Genomic DNA, 14,064 nt, shown 5'->3' on the forward strand with positions numbered 1-14,064 from the left:
ATCGTCACATAACTCTGCCGAGGCTGACTGAAGAAGATTTCATGTCACCGTCTCTCGTAATTTCACAAATGTCCTTGAGCATAAATACCACCGTGCTCACTATATTGTTCCAGATGACGACTCGCATGTATTTTTCCTCTACACCTGGAACTTGTGCTTTTTGTGTATTTTTTTATTTACAACGCCTTTGTATCTTACAGGAAGAATCCAGACTTCACTCTACTGACTTCAGCTAACTCTTTTGGACATAGCGCAGCTGCAACTACGACATATGAACATAAACAAAGATTGTAGAGTCACTATGGCGTTCTTGTCTTTGTGTAAATGTCTGGTATATTTTGCTGTACTTTCTATTATTTTTAATTCATTTTGTTGTTCTGTGGATCCCCATGAGCTGTATCCTCAATAAAGTCCAAATTCGATTGGCTTAAATGCCCTCACTGACCTTACGCCTGATGCTGTATTTTATACTGACTGTTGTGAATGCACCACAAATACAGATTAAACAATAACATGGGAAACCTCCGGCGTGTTTCTTCTGATGATGCTGATGAAACTGCTCAGAAGCTGCTGCTCTTCCTGTCAAATCTAATCCAAATATTTGAACGCTTTCCACAAACACGAGGAATGTTTGAGTCACGCTTATCTTACAGGTGCAAGTCAATTTTGACCCCTGTGTCAAGTAGGATAAGCCTACAGAGCTGAGTCTAAAGAAGTTGCTTGTGTAACTTGGCAAAACAGTGTATTACAAAACCAATGCTTGTCTAACCAAAGGTTAGTGATTTATTTTATTGTGAGACACCTCAACAGGGATGTCACACATGCTGCAATAGAGACAGACATTTAACTGTAATTTTACATTGGAAACAAAGCTGTATCAAGCATGAACTGCAATTGAAGCAGCCCAGTGCTAGCGTCCATAAATCAACCAGCAATGTGTTTATTTATGTCCTCTGTCAAAGATATACAAGAACTACTTTGAATCACTAAGGAAAACAAAAGCTGCTTCCTTTTAATTGTTCAAAATGACCGTGACAAATGGACCAAGGCTCACAATCTACTTCCAGGTCTTACTTCCAGTACTCCTCGCTGGGGCTGGTCCTCTTAGTGCGGTTCACCACCTCGGTAACCCCCACCACCAGGCTGGTGGTAGCGTTTGCCAGGCTGCCGTTGAGCCGGTGGCCGGTGCCGACCACCCCGCTGCAGTCCGGTGTGTTCCAGGGGTTGTTGCAGTAGGTCCACGGCAGCAGGTTTGTCATGGACTGGAAGAAATAGTAGAAGGCGATGCAAATGACAACGTTGTAGTAGATCCCAATGTAGGTGGACACCACCATCATGCCATAGCCTACGCCTGAAGGGAGGAGAGGACCGGGTGGAGGAAAAAAACAAAAGAAGAACATTAGAAATGAAGCATGTCTGAGAATTAGTACTTTGGCAAATACTACTGTACAGTAATGTAGACTAAACACTGCATCTTAAAACTGAAGTAGGCAGCATTTTCTGAGCACCACTGGGCAAAGATTTCACAGTACAGTTTCAGCATTTTTTAATTTAAGTCATATAAGAGGTAAATATATTTCTGCACCTCATCTTGACAGTTTTCAGGCTGGAGAAACACCACAGGACATCTGACATGAAGCATGTGTGAGGCTGAGTAAAGCTGTGCTTACTGTCTGTTTTTAGAAGAACAACTTTATCATATACAGTAACATCACTTCCATTTTGACTAAAAACTATATCTTAAAGCTGGACTAAGCACCATATTCTTGGCATCACTGGGCAAAATTGTCACAGTACATTTTGCAGTACATTGTATTTCAAGTCACTTAAGAGGTAAACAGACTTCTGTACCTCATCTTGGCTCAGTTTTCAGACTTAACAAAATGTAGAAAATGTGATGGGAGACTTTCGTCGATCACAGGGCCTTTTATGCATGTGAGATAGTATAAAGAGCAACAGCAAGCAGTGCAGTGGTGCAAAAGGATAAGCAGAGTGATTTTACTGTTTGACTGATTGTGTCAAGCCAAAAGTTAAAACTGATTTATGGATGGACTGTTTGAAATGCTTGTGCACGTGCTCATATGGTTTTTTGTAAGGAGAGAGCAGGGTCGGACTGTCGAAAACCGCTTTTGTCTGTTTTTTTTCTTTGCTTTTTTAGATTTTTGCCCACAGCTTTAACCTTCTGAACCCCCGATACCTTTTTTTTTGTCTGCATTTATTCTCATTGTTAAACCTGAACCCCGATACCAACAACGTGTTAGAGAGGCATGTTCTGTTTTTAAAAATCTGTAACAATCTGAAACTGCAAAAACAAAAAGAATTGTCAGATTTTCAGCTACTCATCTGTGACATGCTGTTTCATTGTGAAAAGCAACCAAACTGGGTTCACAGTCGTGGTATTTCATCAACATCATGTTCTTATGCATGTTCTATTTAAAAATGTAAATAGTAATAATAAAAAAAATCACTGGGCTACGCATAGAGACAAACAAGCACACTTATACTTATTGGTTGAACTGCAGGTTGTGTTCACACATATACCGTTAAGAGAGAGTAAGGAAGCACATTAAAATGTATGTAGTAAAATACCTACAGTGTGCAGAGACAGGTGTTGTTAACACATGAGGGTATTTGGAAAAAATTGCACATATTGATTCCAGTTTTGTTCACAATCTCAATTTCTGTTTGTCTCTATTTCAAGATTTCTGTCATCAAAATTGTCATCCTGCACAAAAGACATTTCTGAGCTCCGTTTACTTCTCGTCGTGAATATTGGATGGATAACTGTTTCCATAGAGGTGCAGGATTTTGTAGTGCAGTCGAACATAAGCCCACAGCGAGTAAAAATATGACAGGAACAAAATATTTGGAAGAAACAGTTTGAGGTTTGAAAGGTTTGTTTTAGTATGGACAGCCACGCAGACACACATATGTCACCAACCTTTGAACATAGGGCTGATCTTCCAGACTCCCAGACAACCCTGACTGGCAAACTGACCAAAGGAAAGCTCGAGAAAGAAGAGGGGAATGCCGCAGAACACTAGCATGATGAAGTATGGGAGCATGAAGGCACCTGGAGGAGAGAAGCAACAAGGCAGCGACACAGTCAGTCAGAAGATTGGAAAAATGCACATTAAAAGCATGATTAAATGATACAGTATACAAACACGGTCAAACTAAGGAAAAGTCATATTCTCAGGAGGCGCAGTGCTTTATTACTGATGATCTAGAATAGCTAACAGTGCTATTTGTAGAAGAAAATAGAGCCTATGAGGCAAAAAATGTAATTTCCGCCCGAGTCTGTTATCTGAAACAGATAATAACTAGATAAGACTATGGATGATGTCTTACTCTGGATCATATTTTGTCATTATAAATATTAATATAAAAAGATCAGTTAAAAAATATACAACTAGTTTTGAGGTACAATTAAAAAAAACTTAATCTGCCACATCAAGTGTTACATACCAGATGCTTGTGTAAAAACAGTACATTTATCCTAACTCCGGTGACTGTTGCTACTTGTGACAGAGTTGTGTGATGAGCTCAAAAGAAGTCTATAAAATAATCAAGGAAAGTTGAAAAAAAGGACAAACGGACAAGAAAAAAAGCCTCATAAACCTCATCTGTCATGGTAACATCCCCTGAGTGAGCAAAGAGGTCATTTAACGTCCAGCTGAGTGTGTTCAGTGGTGCAGCAACTCTCTGGTGGTTCACACTGGGCCAGAAACCAGACAGCCATCTATAGGGAACATCTGCGTTGTTTGCTTTCGTGCGATTATCCGTATGCGAACTAGGTCGGCGCAACCAGCTGATACTGTACAATACCAAAACCTTATCGCTGCTGGTAAAGCTCATCTCCAGCTGTGAGCTGATGTATGGCTTACATAGACCGAGTCCTTGCATGAGAATGCAGCTCTTCTACATGAGTAATCCAAATATTTGCAGCGTAAACATATGAACCTGAGTGGGAGACATTCCGAAGGGAAATTATATGAATCGGTGAGTGAGGGGACCTCGACTGAAAGTGCCTCCCTTTGGCTACACTTTGGTACATTCTCAAAAGCAGATACAAACCTATTTAGAGCACAGTTTAGTCTGTTTGATGCAGAGCTTTTAGGAAGCATCTGACGAAAGAGCAAACAGACTGACAGCAACAGAGCATGAATGTATTTTGTTGTCACGATGTTCTTACGCATTGAATAAAGAGGCTATACAGTGAAAGCAGCAGCAGCACCTGGATCCAGTCTATGTGCTCAGACTTAATTTGACAGCGCTCACAGCCCAATAAACAATGATGTAGATATGCACAAGCGGATGCCTAAAAAGATGCTCTGGATTGGAGTTATGCTCATAAAGTGCGAAGCGGCTCATGTAGACAGCTGCACTGAGTGAATACGGTTAACACATCTGGCCTGTTTAATGATGTAAACTGGACAGATTTTTTTAATTGTGCGTCACAAAAATATACAATGCACCTCAGATTAGAAGATTATCTCAGCAATGTTGCACTACATGCTCAAATAAAGCAGAATATGTGGAAATACTAGATTTGATGATGAATCTAATGATGAAACACACACATAAATGTATTGGACAGTGCATACAAACTCAACTTGTGGCTTTGATTTTCATTAAATACATCATTTGTCCACCAAAACGGCTATATTTGAAGTTTAAAGAACCTAGGACTACAGATGTAATGTTACTCAGTAGGTGAAGGGGCTAAACTACCACCCTTCATGTACATGCATGTGTGTTTTGATTGCTGGTGTCAGAGCAGATAGATGCTCCTATTAAGCCATCTGCCCTGTTTTAAAAAAAAAAAAAAAAACAGCTGCTGATGTTTGTTTTTCTAAATTACAAAAGGCAACAAATTTACTGGAGATACTGGACAACAGCAACATGACACAGGATGGCAAATGCAGGTACAATAACGTGTCCACTGTGACTTACAGGAAAAAAAAAAAAAAAACATGTCTCAAACTCAGTCTCAATACTCAGGAGTCATGTAGAAAGAGTGAGTCTGAGCTGAGGTCCAGGGATGAGTTACTGTCAACTACAAGCCAATAAGCAAGAAGTGATATCGAGTATTGCATACAAAGCGTCTTAGACATAGGCATTCAAATGTGTACACAGAATTCAAGATGAGAGTCTCAGTGACTGACTTTGAACTGATGTTAAGATTTTCATATCCTGAAATGTTATTGTTTGTGAATTGTGACAGTCATAGCGATGCTCCACGCACAGGGCTCTCAGAGGTTATATGGGTCAATATACAACTGAGGGACTTTTGAAATCCATGGGATATATCTTGAATACATTTTTATTAGAGGTTAAAAAAAACTAATGTATTTTATGTTCTTTATGCTTTACAAATTCCATAATTATTCATTATGGGAAACAATTATTTATTCATAAAAACGACTGGATATCACTAAAATGTCACTTAAATAACCGTCCCAATTTAATAACAACCGCCTTCTAATTAGCTAAACAATAAGAAAATGAGCTTGTTCAAAAATGGTTTTGTTTGTGTTCTTTTTATTAAGTTGAAATAATCATGACGGATATTTCTTGTTTGGCAATATATCAAATTTTACATGGAAAATAACAGATATAACATACAGATTTACACATCTTAAAGAAGTGTGTTAATTCCAGATCACATGACCTGCTCCACATGATGTCATTTCCTCCTGAAGAAAAGACTGGAAAGACTCCAAGGCTTTCTGAGTTATTTATATAAAGTTGTGTGTGAGTCAAGTGTGGATTTATGGCATGTCAACAAGTTTACTATAATATCTTTATAAATAACTTTAAATTTCAATTTTACTCAATTATATACATAATCTTTTGGTAGAATCTATCTCAAAAATGCCATGTGGTGTTTGGTTCTCGGCGGCCATGTTGATTTTAAGCCTGAAAACAGCAAAAATGTCAACTGTGATACCTGTCAACTATGTTACAAAAAGTCCTACAATTACATATTGGCCCATATTATTTGGGCTCACACAATAAAAACTCTTACAATCAGTTGGTTGCTCATAAAGTTTGTCAGAATATAAAGCCATGCACATGTCAACAAGTAAGTAGTTGAAATACATTAATTTTGTGGACTTTTTAAAAAAAAAATTTGCATTGAAAATAATTGCATTTCAATTATACTGGTGCTCACTAGCAAATTTCTGCTATTGTGAGATTCTTAGCTATGACTTTACACACAAACCTAGTAATGAATCTACAACCCTGTAAAACTGCTTCTATTTATTCTCCCTATACAGGCTGAGAGCTTGTTTCTACATATGAGGTTCTTGAGAAAGCTGCTGGGAGTCGTCCATATGCACCAGCACTGGATTCGCTACAGTAGGTGAGTCACACAGTAAATACTGCTTAAAAGAATTCCTTACTCATATACAGACTACAGGTTTCCAAGTATATTTTCTTCCACTTCAAATACAGTGACTGTGTACTGGGCTTTGAGCTCTGCCAGCACACACCTAACCACTGATTCTAATATTTACATTCCACATTTTTGCACCAGCTTTATTTTGACTGTTTTGTTTCATATCCCCTATACATGTCACTGATTATCAGCTGCTCACTCAGCTTAATCTGCATCTTATCAGTTCAACTTCCTTCTGTGTATTGCATGTTTCTGTCATATGTATATATGACAGAAACATGCAATACACAGAAGGAAGTTGATGCACATTTAAGTTGCTTTACCGCACCTCATTTGCATGTTTTGCCACTGGCACTAATTAATCAAGAGGAATGAGCACAGCTCCACATTGTCATTCATACCTCCTCCATTTCTGTAGCAGAGGTATGGAAACCTCCAGACGTTGCCCAGGCCCACAGCATAGCCCACGCTGGTGAGGACAAACTCAATCTGGTTGCCCCAGTTCCCTCTCCGCGAGTTTTCATCCTTCTTCACTGGCTCTCCTGGAACTGCTCCGTTCTACAACAAAGACACAGAGAGAGACAGAGGTGACTTCAGGTGACGGCGAAGCGAGTGTGTTCCCAAGATAGTGCTGCTGCAGCAGGTCCAGCAACTGCAACCAGGCACATTAAAAAGCACCTCATTCACAGGCATAAATCAGGAATGGATGCTGTGAGAGAGAAAAGCATCCCGAGAGGCCCTATTTGCCTTCTGCGGCCATTAGATTCCAACGTTAGGTGTTTTTAAACTACTGTTTTCATCGGACTCTTGAAACAAAGGTAAATAATAAGCATCTTTGGGGTGCATGTGGAGTTGAATTATTCATGTGTCCTTCTAACGCTCGCAGTTATTGAATACGTTCTGTAAAATAGCGTCTCCTCTACCCCAGAGTTTGCCATAAGGTGGGCGCGCTGGAGCAGACAGAATGGAAAGTGAAATCAGCGCCTTAAGAAGAGCCGATAAGCATTTGGTCTTGTCGTCCTGATTTACAGCTCCTCTGCTCCTCTGCTCCTCTCCTCCCTCCCTCCATCACTCCATCTGCTGGCATCAGATGGTCCCTCTCTCCTGACCTCCTCTTTAACCTCAGCTGTGTCGGTCTGTCTCTCTGTGTAACTGTGGGCTCACATGAAGGCACTTGTGCTCCAGCAGAAAAATAAATGCTGCAAATTCAAGTGGATCATCTTTACACTGTTATTGTAAAATGTAACTTCACTTGCTGCTCTCTGATAGGTCGTTAACAATCCTAAAAATGTAAACTGATTTGCTTCAATTCTGTTCATTCGCTGAGACCCACAGTGGGTACCAGAGCAAGTGCAGGAAATGTGAAATGATCCAGTTATATAATCGTCTCATTAAAAGGTTAGAGGACAGACGAAAGAGATGTTTAATTGAACTGCATCACACAGTTCCTCATACACAATGGAAATGTAGATTGTTAAGTATATTAAAAGTAAACTCTATATGATTTTTCTGCCCTTTGAGGTGGCTGATTCAAATTTATTAAGAAGCAAAACTGATCGTGTTGGCTGCATGATGTGGGCGAAGAGGAAATTTGCTTTTCTCTGATAAATATTCTGATGATTGAACCTCAAACCTCCAGGCAAAGGTATGTTCTCATTAAAAACAAATGACAAAATTACACCATTTATCACAGTCAGGCGCTGTAAAATTAGAAACATTTATTTTTTAAAACTTTCTGACGTTCTGTGAATTAATCAAGTGTGGCGTATTTTTCTGTAACAACAAAATCATCAGATTTCAGCTTAAAATCATGATCAAAATCACACTATTCTTATGTAGCATCTAAAAATTCACCAATAAATTATTGCTTGCACCCATACAATTCTGTTAAAAAAATTAAATAAAACCCACACTAAGAACATATGAGTGACTAAGCAGCAAGCAACAGCCATGGTACAAAAACATCAGGGATTTTCAGATACAGATAGGATACAAGTATGGGAACAAAAGAAAATGCTTTTTTGTAATACTGACACAGTGGCACTTGGAAACATGTTGTACATATTGTATTTTAGTTTTTAATGGTCAAGGACATTCAACTTTCACTTGATTTGTTATTTATGGCATTGTAACTTTACTGTACTGCACAAGTTCTCTAACTTCTAGCCATTGTTGTGCTGTTTCCCAGAAGTGCAGGACTTTATATCGCAGTGACAAATTAGTCCACAGAGAGCAACACAGTAACAGAAGCAAAGCACATCCAGAAACTGCTGGGGGCTCAGCGAGTTAACAGAGTTAGTTTTCCATCTGACTGCGTGCAAATACTTTGCTGTACAAATCAAAAACAGGAAAAGATGTTTAATTCTGACGTGTTAAAATTAGCTAACTTTGCTTCAAAAGCAAGAAAGCAAGATGGACTATTTAATTAGTATTTAATGTGGTTCATTCACTCTTGTATAATCAACCCTTTTGTTAGTAATTTATGGATTTGTTGTTTGAAAATGTATATACAACTGTGACTGTGACTTAAATGAATTCATGGTTCCTTCCACGCAGACTGTACAGTTGTACATACTGTATGACGCCATAATGAAAACGTCATTCATTCATCCATGCTGCCTATGGTATCTGTGTGTAGCAGAGTCTGCTTTCATAGTCACATTGAATAGCCTCATACTTTCAATAGCACTGGCTTTGAATCTGTCAGAAATATGAATACTGGCCATGAATACAGCATGGCAAACTGCTAATTTTGTTGTAAGAAAAAAACATCTTTGAAACCACAAAGTTCTCAAACAGCTTCCTGCCTACAGACGACTTCACCATAAACACAGAATGTGACGCTTTCCTGTGCTACAAAAGTGAAAGTACTCCACTCCAGCTGTCCATAGTGGACTTTTTTTAATTTATTACTTTAGCATATTTTGTTCTAATTCTATTAAACTGCTGCAGGACACCAAGTTCTGCTGGGGAGCATGCTGCACTCCCAGAGCCGTTCATCCCCCTGGTTAACACTCTGCTTCCGAGACCAAGTGAGACATCTTGTGCATCAGCGAAAAAAAATTCGACCGCAAAACAACAACAACTACAGAAAAACAAACAGCTGCCATATTTTCCCCAAAGCTCTGTAGTTTGTCTTTGTGTCTGACTGTGCTTGCATGTTAGGAGGGCAAAACACAGAGCGTTTCTAAAGCATCTTCGACCTTTCGTTGTGCAGGCCTGAAGGCTGCAGGTGGGACAGACAGGAAGATCAGCAAACACGAGCTTTGTTGGTGAGGAGACGCTCGGAGTGAAACCGCGGTCAGAGCAGTGTGTGAGTGGAAACCTCCAGCGGTGAGCCCGCCGACGCAGCAGGTCGCACATTACGACGCCTCCGTCTGGAGTTGACTTTGGAAGCAGGAGAAGAGTGTGCAGCTGTGTGTGTTCTTGTTGCACCCGGTGCTCAGCTGCACATCTAGTACATTCAACTTCCCCTATCAGCAACCAGGTGGAGGCCCGCAGAACAGACGCACATGCACAAACACACAGGCTGACAGGTTGTGCTGAGGTCCGCAACCAGGTAAAACAAAAGCGGGAACACTGGAAATAGCAGTGACCCCGGAATCTCGGGTGTCCGCTCTCCAAAATTCAAGCCGATGTCTAAAAGACAGGCAAGAACACACTATACAGATGCTGTAGACTTTAAATTCAGTGGCACAGTGAAGTAGAGGACAGTGAAAACCTGTCATGATTCAATGTATATTTTTAGAAAGAAAGCAGAGTTAATCATTTACTATGAATTAGAGCTTTGTTTAGTTTCACTGGGCTGAGCTGCAATGAGTTGAAACTGATTGCTCCTTCTTGCATTTAATGTAATGATAGAAAATCTCGAGCCGGCACTAACATTGATTTTATTAAGCATGTTTCTTCGGGGCTGGATGTGACCGTATCATTCTAAGCACAATTTTTTTCATTTATGCCAGTGCAAGTTTTACACTTTCTGTCGGTTGCATTCATTCTTTTCAACATGCTGAAGTTTGCTGAAGTGCCTCAGCCATTCTTAGTGGTTGAATCAGTGTCCAATGTCAGCTGATCTTTACTCAATGATTAACAGTTACGTCCACTATCAGTTAATCAGTCGATTATTTCCTTGATTTTTTTTTTTTTTTTTTTAACCTATTTGGCCAATAAAATGTCAGAAAATGGTGAAATATGGTGAGCAGTGTCTCCCAAAACCCAAGATGACATCCTCCTTGGAGTGACAGTTTCATCCAAAACCCAAAGACATTCAGCTTTGGTTAATAGACAAGGAAAGACACCGGACAATATTGAGTTTTAACAGGCTGGAATCAGATAATTTAGATTTTGGCGTGATTATCAAGACAGTTAGTGATCAATTCAGCTGTTATTTGTTAAAGCTCTATTCACCAGCTGGCCATCCACGCTCATATTTCTATAGTAAATATGAACATACAGCCCAAGGCTTTGCTTTGCACAGATAAGCAGCTAGCCTGTCTGCTTTGTTAAAAATGGAAGCATAAAAAAACATGTAGTGGTGATGTTTTACAAGTTCTATACTTCTGTTAGCTTTAGATTAGTGCTATTAGCGCAACAAATATGACAAATTATCTTTTCCAAGTCACCAGGCTCTCTTTTCTCTCCTCTATTTTATTTGGCTTAAAACCAAAATGTGCTCACAGCCGTGTTGTGGTGTTTGATTCTGCAACTGCGTCGATGACGTTAATGTCAACTGACGCTCATCAAAATGCGAACATTAGCAGTTAGGCATCCTGGGAGAAATAGTTGGTGCCATTAAACCAAAGCAGAAGATGGAGGCACAAATAGTGAAATGTGGAAACAGTGAATGAAATGAGTCTGACGTGAATGGAAATGAAAAATAAGTGAGTCAGGTCAAATAACTGCAATTAGGCCACTTATGTAATAATGGTGAGAGAATGGCTGTTGGATTTTGTTTTTCCAGTCTAACTTTCTCCTTTCTTTGTGCTAAGCTACGCTAGCTTACTGTTGGCTGAAAGTTTCACATGAACTGATCGATCAAGAACTTGGATCTGAGCAAACCTGTCTCAATAAATTCAACAAATAAACAGGAAAAATGTTTAAACATGAGCGTTCCTGTACATAAATGGTCAAATCTTACAAAAAAACCTCCTACTAAGCAGCTGAAATTTTTGGCTGAGAGAAAGTATGTAGACCCTTTAAGTACATCACAGTACTTCATCAGAACATAACAAATATCCAGCAGGTGCATCTACGGTTTGGGGATTGAGTTCACAGTAGATGAACTCATGGTGGTAGCTGACTGCAGGCTCAGTCTCAGTAAAAATCAGAGCAGCATCTGACTTAAAAACACCATCTCTTGGCTGAACCCTCCAGGCAAAAGCTGAACTTTGTGTTTTTCCTGACATCCTTCTCTCCCTTGACTGACCCCAGTGTCTGCCTCTCTCTGCCCAGGTGTTGTAGCCTGTGGTGTTGGCTCCCCGGACCCCCAGGTCGGTCAGTCAGACTGACAGACTCCTCTCTCCATATCCCTCCATTTCTTCATCACATGCATCTCGGGGACCATCTGGGCTTTATATAAGACCACACATGACCCCTTCTCCCTCGTCTCTCCTTCTATTCAGTTTGTAACTTTTCTCTCTTTCCAAGGACGCTTTCGAGTGACAGCGATGCCTTCACCGAGGGCTGAAATAAAGCTAAAACTAAAAAGCAGTCAGATAGATTTAGGGTAAGAACACTTGATTTTGGGGACATATTTCAGACTTCTGGAACAATATTTCATAATGATTATTAGCTACTGCCTACATACAAGTCTTAAAACCAGTCGAGCCAATCAAAGCTCTGTTGGCCAAGTTAGAATGAGGGCGCCACTCTAAAGCCAAAATGATACCAAAAGAAAACTTCCACAAAAACACAGTTGAGTTGGCTGACTTACGGAGACAGCAACTCTTGTAACTAGAGAAAATACCTTTAACAACAACCACTGCATGTATATACAGTGAAAATGGCAAAAACTCTAATTCTTAAGAGACCTCAGCCTTTAAACAAATGTCAAAACAATCTGAGACAAATGTTGGAATAATAAAGTAAAACCAATTTACAACTTAGGCCAATTATCAGAACACTCCATCATAAAGTTTCATTTGGCGTCCTACTGTTTTTGAAGACCAAAGTTGTAGTTTTACATGCAGAATATTGTCGCTTACTTTTACATAGCCCCACCGATCATGCACAAGCTTGTTTTGCAACAAAGAAAGGCTTAATCATATCCAAAGATCCAGATTTACAAAAATACCACAAATTTCCCATGGCATTTCATAGAAATAATCAAACAATGCACGTGACGCGAAGAATGTTTCATCCAAAGATGCAAAAGATTACATCTTGAATGTAAATTATTTAGATCCAGTGACACGTTGAACCTATTAGATGCATATTTGATGATGTTATTCAATGTCAGTGCATTGAAAAAGGCAGTTTGTGTCTGCACAATTTGATAGGTTGCATCACTTAACATTTAGCTGACAATGACACTGTGACAGGCAGTATGATAAGCTGGCTGCTCTGCACCAGCACCACGGAAAGAAACAAAACAAGATAGCTGATAAGTCAGGTTGTGTTTAACCGTTCACATGTTTTCACACACTGAAATCAAATATTACTTAGTTTTTGATTTGTTTTTGATTATCTGTTGTCTCATGTATTCAAATGCTGCTGCTGTTGTATATTCAGCACCAACAGTAATGGACTACTCTGTAATTACTATCTCCTGGGTTTGAGTCCAACAGTCTGTTAAACAGACAAAATACGAGCCGCTAACTCTTCTCTCTGCTGAGCTGATCTTGAAAAGGCTGCAAGCTCAGTGCTGAAATTGTGAATGCAAAGAGAACCGCTGATCTGTGTTGTGCAGGCTCAGACTGGAGGTGACATAAGGTGGGGATCAGTGCGATTTACCCGAAAATGTGGCAGTCTACAAAGGCCTGCAGGTGTAAAGCAACGGGAATGAATGCTGTAATATTTGGAGGATCGGCAGCTGAATGCGTAACCCTTCAAAAACTGCTGCTGAGTGTCTCTTGAGCTACACTCTTGAACTGTAACTGCTCTGACTAACTTGTTCATGTATAAACACATCAAAAATACTAAATGTATACAACAAACTGTGGCATTGTAATATCTAATGCAGCAAACTCAAAGCAAACAAAATCAACAATAATCTTAGGTATCACAGCCTTAAAATTTTGTAAACCTGCCATAAATGCAATATTAAATGAATGTCATATCACTTATTGGTTTTGTTATTACATCAGCAGTAATTCAGTTTTATCCCAGCTGCACTTTTCCCCTCCTGTGTTTCCTTTTCGAACTGCTGCCGCTTCATCCTCCCTCTGCTCACAGCCCGAACTGACGCTTCAGCTCTATCGGACATGCACACCATTTCACACATGCATTTATAAACACACACCGGGTCACTTTGACAGACAGCAGCACAAACCTTTCAAAGCTACATCTCCTGACAGCTGCAGCCATGTCTGTAAGAGATACTGTCCACTGGAGTGTAGTAAGAATAACAAAATTCCTCTCAGCTTATGGGAAAACACACACACACACACCTACTACAGTTTACTTTTGCTTCCCTTTCCCACAGAAACACACACACAAGT

The 14,064-nt window shown here is 39.7% G+C and overlaps 1 protein-coding gene across 3 annotated transcripts in view; it reads right to left on the reverse strand.

Annotated features, from left to right (window-relative positions):
• Positions 1-14,064, reverse strand: part of slc6a9 (solute carrier family 6 member 9) — a 97,379-nt gene that overhangs the window by 21,329 nt on the left and 61,986 nt on the right. For all 3 annotated transcript variants that reach the window (XM_022205108.2, XM_051953611.1, XM_022205107.2), the window contains 3 exons: positions 6,808-6,964; positions 2,942-3,073; positions 1,075-1,351 (listed from right to left, as the gene is read on the reverse strand). In XM_022205108.2, coding sequence (XP_022060800.1) covers positions 1,075-1,351; positions 2,942-3,073; positions 6,808-6,964 — 566 coding nt within the window. The remainder of the gene's footprint in view (positions 1-1,074; positions 1,352-2,941; positions 3,074-6,807; positions 6,965-14,064) is intronic.

This window comes from Acanthochromis polyacanthus, chromosome 9 (assembly GCF_021347895.1).
Source record: "Acanthochromis polyacanthus isolate Apoly-LR-REF ecotype Palm Island chromosome 9, KAUST_Apoly_ChrSc, whole genome shotgun sequence".
Classification (NCBI taxonomy): domain Eukaryota; kingdom Metazoa; phylum Chordata; class Actinopteri; family Pomacentridae; genus Acanthochromis; species Acanthochromis polyacanthus.